We start from the raw sequence: 9464 nt of genomic DNA on the forward strand, positions 1-9464 counted from the left end.
GTGATTCTTCCCATCTCCCTTCTGAAACACTAGTAAACACCCAAATATAAGATGGGCTCATTTTCAAGATTTTGCTAGGCCGTAGGGTAGCAGCCCCAACCCGACATGGGCTCGATCTGGAAAGCAACTCTACTATGTTAGTATTCGGCCGGGGACAAAGTGATTTAAGTTTCACATACAAATAACTTGGTATTCAAATATTAAGAAGCATACTCGTCAATGTTTTGGACTGAGAGAGAGAGAGAGAGAGAGAGAGAGAGAGAGCTTCCCATGTCCAATTGAAACAGCATTACGTTTCACCATTCATAACCCAAAACAATTCTCTTCATCTTCCTTGCATGGACCGAGAGAGAAAGGAAGCAGGCAAAATAATGTTAGTACAGTGAGTTTCAGGTCATATCTCCTAGTCTAGCACTAAAATTGAACTATCTGTGAACTATTCGGTAGTCTCAGCAACAAAGAATGGGCAGGTCAACACTCGCTTGGAAGAACATTGAAAAAGTGATAAACCTCATCTTCATCAATTACACCAACCTCTGTTGAGCAGACAGAACAGCAGACTGGCTTGAATGTTTCTCCACCAGCATCAACTGCTTCATTCTCACTACATTCTCTTCTTCTCTTGCCTTTTTTTGGTTTTACCTTTTCTTGTCTGACTTGGTCATTTTCAATCTTGCAGTTAACAACAAAAATTGCCCTGTATTGGGTCACATATTTTTCATGCCTGCAAGACCCCAGTTAAGCATAGTTATGTCAAGCACAAACGCACATCTTGATCCCAGCACAAACTGCTCAATAATGCCACAAGAAACAATAGAGTCTGTGCATCCCAGTTCATTTGACATTTAATTCTTATATCAACAAAACTACTCTATACTTAAAAGTGCAAAAAGTTTCTTACTTACCAAGACAAAGTCAAAAAAGCAGTACCTCTTAAATACAGAAAACTGGTTTTCTTTCAAAGAGGCATATTTAAATTATTAATCACAAGTACTAGCAGAGAAAATGGCGTTGCACTTTCATGCTGGAACATGCATCTCCAGTGTATGACATGGAATGTATTTGCTTTCCTTCTGTTTGAAAAAAGAATCACAACTATATGCAAAGAAGAATGGACTTGAACTCATGTCTTAATTCCCATAAGTTGTTACCCAAAAGTTAGTTTTAGTGCTTTTTCTATGCATATCTTATTTATAAATAATATGTGGTAACTTAACAGAACACCATCAGGACACGCATGCCAAATCTCAACCTAACTTGACATCTTCGTAAAAAGTACATTCATTTCGCAAGAATTTTATTCACAACTGTTTAAATGAAATGTCTGATTCAGAAAACTTACACAGATGAAACATTGAAACATATCAAATTGACTCGAAGGGGAACATGCATGACTTACCTACACATAACATTAAAAGACTAATGTTTGGTCTAGTCTCATGCCTGATTTTCCTTCAACCTACAAATTGCAATGATGGATAGATCCAATGCACATACCTCTGACACTCAAGGCAGAGGGTGGTAAAACAAGCAGGACAGCTAAGCACAGCATCAGAAATACGGCCTTTCCTTTTATTCTGAACCCATAATTCATCTTTATCATCAAGGTCTGGGTCATAGAATTCTGGTTTGATGGAATAGTCTATTTCATCATCGTCAGAAACTGAAAATGCACACAGCATGACCCACAATTCCCATCAGATTATATAAGAGGACACAAGACTTGAATATGCAAATGAAAGACAGTTTCAAAACCACCCAAATTCATCATGTATTTTGTAAAAGAAAATTTATTTCTTCTTTTCTGGAAAACAAAGCTCAAAAGATTAGCTGGTTCGTGCTATTGTCAATTCTCACACAGCCAAATAAGACGGTGAGCTGAGCAGACAATGAATTAAACAAAAAAAAAAAGAAAGACAGCATGCTGACCATACTTTGGAACTTTTTAGGTTTTAATTACTTCGGAAGACCAGACATGAAATTTAGAGGTAAACAAAAAAGAAAAAAAATGGTGCTGACAGGAAATATTGTCTTTCACAACCAGTTATTAATTTTGTTAAAAGGGATTAAATTATTAGCTGATAAATGATAACCCAGATAAAAATTCAATAAGGAAGATCAATTTCTTCTTTGGAAACTAGTAAACAAAAATCAAGAATATATATATATATATATATAAATAAGTAATACGATTAAAGACAGTAAAGGGAATAAGAAAAAAATTACTGGTTTGCTGGGAATTGGTCGGGGAATCCATTTTTTCTGTTTTGGTGTCTTCTTCCACCTGCACTACTTCTACTTGCTTATTGGCTTTCGTTCCTTCCATGGTTCGTCCCTTGGGTTTTCTTCACAGTTCACAGCGCCTAAGAAGGATGCCAACTGCCAGGGCCCAAGGGTTAGATTTGGCCTTCTTCTATACTATTCTAATTGCCTTGGATTTGTTTCTAGGACACGGTGAGCACTGAGCTCTAAAACTTCTACCGTTTGAATGAAGGTTACAAATCATGTTCAACTTCAACATCTTATTTATTCATACTCAACAATCTAAGAGTCGAATCTCCTTTTTCTCAATAATAATAACACAAAAAATAAAATATCACATTTTTTAAATTTTAATCCAAATTTCAAATGGATCTATTTATTTTTTAAATGGACACTTTATTTCAAAATTACAAACACCAAATATTATAAAAAAATAAAATATTCTTTTTTTATTAATTTTAAAAAATATTATTATATTCTTTTAAAGAATAGGGGTGCCTCCTCAAGGGAGGGGAGCCCCAAATCGGGCTCCCCATATGGGGAGTTCTTTTTATTTGAATTAATAAAAAATCAATAAAATTATATAATAGTAATTTTAAAAATTAATTAAGTATACAATCATCTTTTATCTTTGTCACGTTATCAAATTGACGAAAACCCTAACCACTGGACCTAGGTGACTTATGAAAAATATTTTTTTGAGATGAAGTTTTTATTTTAAAAATTAATAAATTTCCGTATAATTTAAATCAAAATTTAAGAGGTGAAGATATTTTATATATAAAAAAAAATCTCAATCTCTTAAGTTTTAATTGTAATTCTAAGTAGGTTTATTAATTTTTGAAATGGACACTTTGTCCCAAAAATACAAACACCATTAACAGAGATTAAAAAAAAATTAAAATATATATTTTTATTAATTTTAAAAATTATTGTTATATTTTCAAAAAAATAAAAAAATACCAATTGGTGGTCTCTAGAGAGCTTTCTTTTAATTAATAAAAAATTAATAAAATTATATAATAGTAATTTTAAAAATTAATCAAAGATAAAATTATCTTTTGCTCTTATCACGTCATCAAATTGACGAAAACATTAATGATTGACTAACAACTGGTCCTTAGTGTCTAACGAAAATAATTTTTATAAGACGAAGTGTCTATTTTGAAAACTAATAAATTTCTATATAATTTCAATTAAAACTTAAAAAAACAAATATATTTTATCTAAATTTATTAAATGGGCCAATGGGTCATGGAATGCATGACGGAAAATAAAGTATTAGGTAAGAATTAGATTTTGCAAGTCTAATTTGGATAATTGGCAAGTCCAATCAAATAATTGAGTTTTCAAAGCTCTAAGATACAAACAATATAAACATTATGAATGTAAATTATTGCATATATCATAATCATGTCAAGTTGATCTTCCATTTTAACAATACATGATGATAATCAAGCCAAGTTAATACTTATAAGTTAAATTTGATTGATACTTTTGCTTTTTTCTATTTGTCTTTAATTTTCTATTCATTTTTTTCCTCTTTATTTATTTTACTCAGCCCCTAAATAATCGTCTAACACCATAAGTGATTCCCCCTTCCCACTTCCAGAAAAAAGGATTAGAGTTTAGCCTAACTGGCTTCATTCTTATATATGAGGCAGAAAAGTAAATACTAGTAGGAACAAATCTTCAATGAGCAACTCTCCTAATGAACTGCATTATAGCATCAGAGCTTATACCGAAATCAAAAGCAGTAGACTAGTATTACTATAATTCATTCTAAATGCAGCAATTGGGAAACTGTCTACTCCTTGAATGTCAATCACATACCTTCCTCAGGTTAGTGAAACCCTTCCAACACTGGATAGCTCTACAACACCACAGAAACAAGATAAAAACATTTACCTGTCTACATTACTTCTCTGGTGGTTCAATGATGTTTCCCGACCCATAAACAACCTTATTGTTTATTTTCATATAATAATATATTGCTGATATTAGAAGAGAATTGAGACAAAACTAAAGAATCTATACAACAATGTATGAAACAGTAAATGATGCTGTCATAGACAAACAGAGCTGTAAAAAATTCAGATGTACATATAATACCAAATAGCAAAACTAAGACTTTCTTAAAATTAACCACACTAATCTTAATCTCCATGTTTACACATAACTCTGCTTTCCAACTTTGAAGCGGCTGTTCTATCACCATATCCCATGAATGAAATGCTGATATTTTGCTGCATTTCAAGCTGCCAAAATCAAATCCAAGTTAGGATGTCATTCTACAAATAAGACTCAAGAAAAAGTACATTCAAATTGACCACAACATTGCAAGCAGGGTATATACATCTGCACCACAAAAATTGAATGAAAGTACTACTGCACCACGCAAACATATGTGCCACCAAAAGAAGGTACCTTCAATTTCTAATACATCACAATATACTTCAAAGTCAAGAAACCAACAAGTTCTGTATCTGTGGTTTTTTCCCAACTCCAATGGTTAAAGCATCAAAACCACCCTTTTATCTTTCCACCTTTCCATCCAGCATAGCCATAATTCACGAGCAATCAAGTATGCAGGCCTTGGCGATTAACATTACGTCTTTTAGCAGAATAAAATTGCTTTTTGTAGACTGAATTTGCTAAATACCAGTGTTCTTTGACCAGTACAGATCAAAACAAGTATAGCTTCAGACAGTTTTGTTGCTAGTAATATGGAATGATTGCAGCAATCGGTCTTCATAGAAAAACAGATAACAAAATTTTAATCTATTTTGGAATGTGAGATAAACACCTTTTTCGGTTGGTTATAAATTGAATTTAAACCTGTCCCCAGATCCAGCACAGCCTAACATTTTAATTACAAATTAATTCTCTTTGTGGAAAGTATGAAGAAATTAACAAGGTTCAACCTCCTTACAAGGTTACAATTAAGGGAAGAAGCATGCATTGAGAGGTAGATTTATCTAGCAAACATGTATTATCAAAAAATGTCAACACAACCAAGCATACTGTATTCAAATCCTGATTGATTCATTTATCACTATTTCAACATGATTCAGATTAACATTGGCAAGTATGTAATGCAAGAAAAGAAACATGCAGCATTAAAAGTGAAAAATCAAAAGCTGTTTGCCACTAAGATGTCTATGACATTACAGCCAAATATTACCAAAGAAAAAAATTAACAGTCCAAAGAAAAATACAAATGGCTTAAAGGCCCATCAACTAGGACCACAAATTTCTTCAGAAAACAAGACTAAGAAATATCAAATAACACATAACACAACCTGGACATTACAAGACTGTTAAAGCTCGCCTGGAGTTTCTTCCATTGAATATGATGCTAGTGTCATTCGTTCTCATACTAAAAGTATGTACAGAACTTAAGTGTCTAATTTTTATTCCTGACTCTTGCCACCAACCTTTTCTCTCAAGACTTCTTTTCCATGTTTTGCTTTACCTTATGACCCAAATAAAAAGATAGTCTAACTTCTAGTCTTAAGTTGGTAGGAGCACCTCAATCAGTTACCAGAATTCCAGAAGAAAATCACATGGTCCTATAATCTTTCTGAAAACATATCTTGCTTCAGCTACCCATCATTCAATGCCCCTGTGATTTATACCTTTATTAAGCTCGAAGATCTATTATCAACTATAGGTGCAAGCTCCACCTTGGTATTCAACAATTACATATTATTAGTTCCCACCACCTCTACCCTGCAACATATTGAACACCAACCCTTTCAAAGCTAATATCAGTTGGATTCTTTGAAAGATATACCTACTAAAAGCATAAAATGTAAGTAATACATTGTTGACAAAGACTTGTCAGAAAATATAATACTAGTAACTACATAAGTGTGAAACAATAACTTCAGACAACAACCACTTATAATACCCTCCAATACAAACATGGCCATCATCCCACATAAAGAAGAATAAAGAACTAATAGAAGTGCCAAAATGGATATGCACCCTTGACTTAAACCTGCAAAATTGTTAGCCACCATATGCAGGCAGCGTATATTTTTGAAAAGTTAAATTAAAAAACTCATACCCGTCCCTCCCTTTATTATTGTAACTTTATAATTTACATATTGACAGCTAAGCTACAATTTGGTTATATGAAAAAAGGAATGACAAGAAATTTTTGATGCTCAAGCAAGTTCAGAATTCCTCCTTTCCCTCGAACTCTTAAAATAGGGATTAATTATGCCTAGTGAGAAAAATGGTAAGAGTCTTGATCTCCACCTTCATAACTATAGCAACTATACTCTTATTATAGATAATGACCAAGTTGTATGTATACTGAGTGCATAAAACAAAGTATTTCGAATTCTGACTATAGCTGTGTGAGTTTGATTAGTGACATTTTACAATATTTTGATAAAGAAAAGACAGATATGGTTTGGGAGGCATCATAGTTTCCATCACATCAACTATAAATGCAACGGAATAATCTAAAAATCCTTGCAGGAATAACATTTCACGGTATGGGACTTTCAAGAAAACAATGCATATGATTGATTACTTTGACTAATATTTTCCTATCAAATTCACATAAATTACACATGTAATTAGTTGACCAAATACTGCCAGGTCCTAAGAGTCTAAAAGAGCATCATCACATGGATGAAAATTCAATATTCAGTCATGCCTAGCAGGCATTCTCATTCTCTTCTCCACATTCCCGCATGACTTTGCCATGCCCAACAATGGACCAAAGGCCTGTAACCAAAAATATCCAAAACTCAGATGACCAGCTTTATTATATTAGCTGGTAAACTAATTTGATCACCATTGAACACCACACATGATACACAAGAAATTGAACCATAATCCCAATTTTCAAAAAAAAAAAAAAAAATTGAAGGATAACACAAAGACAGCCCCAGAAAAAGGGGGGAAGAATAACAATACATATTATTGTTATACAAGGCTAAAACATACTCACATTTCTCAATCCAAATCTTCTTGCCGGGTCTCCGCATTATCACCTGATCCTGAACCTGACCCACGAGCCCGAAATGGCCAAGGCAGCGATATCCTAAAACTCCTCTCGACCGTCCTATTATCCCCTGCAGACCGCTGCCCACTATCACCTCCACCACTACCCTCACCATCATTACCTCCACCGGTCCCCTGCGCCCCACGAACCCTCCTCTCATAATCAGGATCATCCGTAGGCAACTCGTGACGACACACCGGGCATGAATTATGCAATTCCAGCCACGGCAATATGCAATCTTTATGATAAAGATGCTTACAGGGCATCTGCTTCGCTTGAGTCCCTTCCTCGAACTCGTCCATGCAAACTGCGCACTGGTTGAACTCCGAATTCAAGTGATTCTTCGTTATCTTCACCGAAGGTAGCGAGTCAATGGCTGATTTCGATGCCGGTGGGGTCCCGTACCGGTTAGGGTCGTTTTCGGCCAGCTGTTGGATCAGTTGCTCGAGGCCTGGTCCGATGAAATAATCCCCGATGTTAGCCGGAAGCCGAAAGCCCGGCTCGGATGGATTGTTCTGGATCACGAACTCGATGTGGGCGCCGCTTGAACGGAGATCGTTTAGATGATTTTGGATAAAGGCAAATGGATCGAAAGCGAAAGGGTCGCCTCGGGCTGACCGGGTAGACCCGAATAGGCTAGGGTTATGAACGTCAATAGAAGCAGGGGACGATGAAGATGTCGTTGTGGAAGAAGACGAGGAAGGGAAAAGGAGCGGGAGGAGGGAAGAGAATGGATCCGATAACGATAAATAGGGCTCGGAGAATGGATTCAGGTTTGGATTCGGGCTCTGGAAGGCGGAGCCTTGATTAGGGTTAGGGTTTTCGTATTCTTCGAGGAACCCCTCGTTGCATATGGGACAAGAAGGGTCAGAGGAAGGGGAGATTGTTACGTTGACGGTACGATTGCATTGGTAGCAAAAGAAAGGCTTACTGGTTACGCCGACGGTGTTACCGCCGCAGTTGACGTTCCCGTCGAACGACATGTTTAACGTTTGGGATTGTTTCAACGGGAGAACCGGACAGAGAAATGAAATTTGATTTGAGCGTTTGGTTTTTTTTCTTTTAAGAAATATATCTTATGGAGAGAGATTTTCAATTTAATTTTTTTAGAGGCTTCTAGAAGGTCTATCGACTTTAATTAAGTAATTTCTTTTAAGATAATTAAAGGGCTTTCAGTTTTGTAGTTGCGTTTAATCTTGTACTTCCCTAGTTGAGCCAGATTTAATTGATCTTTTTGTTACTTAGAGAATTATGGTAACCTTCATCATGACAGCTTTAAGGTGGCATTTGATATCAAGAAAGTGATCAAATTTTTTAGGGATTTAATTAGTGAGAAATGCTTTGTTCTGTTTGGTAGGTCAAGTTGATGAGAATGTAACTCTATTTTGGATATAAAATTGTCATTAGGGGTGAGCAAAACCAATTCAGACAAATTACTCACCCAAATTAAATATAATTTAGATAAAATAGTTCGGTTTGGTTAATCCATTGGATTAATTGGTCTAATTGATTTTTTGATCGGTTCTTAGTTTTAAAATTTTTGGACCAGTCCACCTAAAAAATAAAACTTGTTATATATATATTAATATATATAATATTTTTATATATATTAAGAAGAATTGATAGTAAACTTAATTAATAATATATTTAAAATATATTAGAGTATTATATATACATATACGAATAATAATCATGGTAATTTAATATTAATTATATATATTTATTTATACATTTGTATTAATATGAAATTATAAGTTATATATTTTAAATGATATAACTTATATGTTAATATTATAATATATGATAGTAAATATCTTACACATTAATATTTTATAATTATTATACTTTAGTAATATTTCGTAATATAAAATGTTATAAATATATATAATTGTATAAATATATTATATATACATATATTTAATTTATATATAAACATTACTATAAATTATAATAAACTTTATTTAATGATTACATTTAATAACTTTATTAGTTATCACCTTAGATTTTATAATATATTGTTTATAATTAATTATTATTTATACATATTTTGATATAAAACATTATAGCATATAAGTTATGTCATTAATTTCATATATATATATATATATAATAAAGTCATATATTATATATACATATAATTAATTTATACATAAGCATTACTATAACTTATAATAGATTT

General features: G+C 33.4%; 2 protein-coding genes across 5 annotated transcripts; both read right to left on the reverse strand.

The window, feature by feature from the left end:
* On the reverse strand, positions 118-2527 carry LOC18608473 (E2F-associated phosphoprotein). Of its 2 annotated transcripts, none has more exons than XM_018115820.1 (3): positions 2227-2518; positions 1498-1663; positions 118-724 (listed from the first exon to the last, which is right to left on the reverse strand). In XM_018115820.1, the coding sequence occupies exons 1-3, from the start codon at positions 2324-2326 to the stop codon at positions 472-474; spliced, it is 519 nt and encodes a 172-aa protein (XP_017971309.1). In that variant the 5' UTR covers positions 2327-2518; the 3' UTR covers positions 118-471. The 2 variants fall into 2 exon arrangements, 1 of the variants encoding a protein (XP_017971309.1); XR_001926711.1 differs by having other exon boundaries at positions 651-724; positions 1400-1663; positions 2227-2527.
* On the reverse strand, positions 4217-8345 carry LOC18608474 (E3 ubiquitin-protein ligase RING1). 3 transcript variants are annotated; one of them, XM_007043193.2, is made up of 2 exons: positions 7232-8341; positions 4217-4520 (listed from the first exon to the last, which is right to left on the reverse strand). In XM_007043193.2, the coding sequence occupies exon 1, from the start codon at positions 8266-8268 to the stop codon at positions 7237-7239; it is 1032 nt and encodes a 343-aa protein (XP_007043255.1). In that variant the 5' UTR covers positions 8269-8341; the 3' UTR covers positions 4217-4520; positions 7232-7236. The 3 variants fall into 3 exon arrangements, with proteins under 3 accessions (XP_007043255.1, XP_017971289.1, XP_017971288.1); XM_018115800.1 differs by lacking the exon at positions 4217-4520 and adding an exon at positions 5356-5994 and having other exon boundaries at positions 7232-8345; XM_018115799.1 differs by lacking the exon at positions 4217-4520 and adding an exon at positions 6631-7005 and having other exon boundaries at positions 7232-8344.

This window comes from Theobroma cacao, chromosome 2 (assembly GCF_000208745.1).
Source record: "Theobroma cacao cultivar B97-61/B2 chromosome 2, Criollo_cocoa_genome_V2, whole genome shotgun sequence".
NCBI lineage: Eukaryota > Viridiplantae > Streptophyta > Magnoliopsida > Malvales > Malvaceae > Theobroma > Theobroma cacao.

What these genes read in the sequence shown, in the direction of transcription:
- LOC18608473 (XM_018115820.1), bottom strand. Translation starts at nt 2,326, where the DNA reads ATGGAAGGAACGAAAGCCAATAAGCAAGTAGAAGTAGTGCAGGTGGAA. An exon ending in GACCAATTCCCAGCAAACCA is followed by an intron (nt 1,664 to 2,226) that starts GTAATTTTTTTC and finishes GTGCATTTTCAG; the next exon opens with TTTCTGACGATGATGAAATA. An exon ending in CTCTGCCTTGAGTGTCAGAG is followed by an intron (nt 725 to 1,497) that starts GTATGTGCATTG and finishes GGGGTCTTGCAG; the next exon opens with GCATGAAAAATATGTGACCC.
- LOC18608474 (XM_007043193.2), bottom strand. Translation starts at nt 8,268, where the DNA reads ATGTCGTTCGACGGGAACGTCAACTGCGGCGGTAACACCGTCGGCGTA.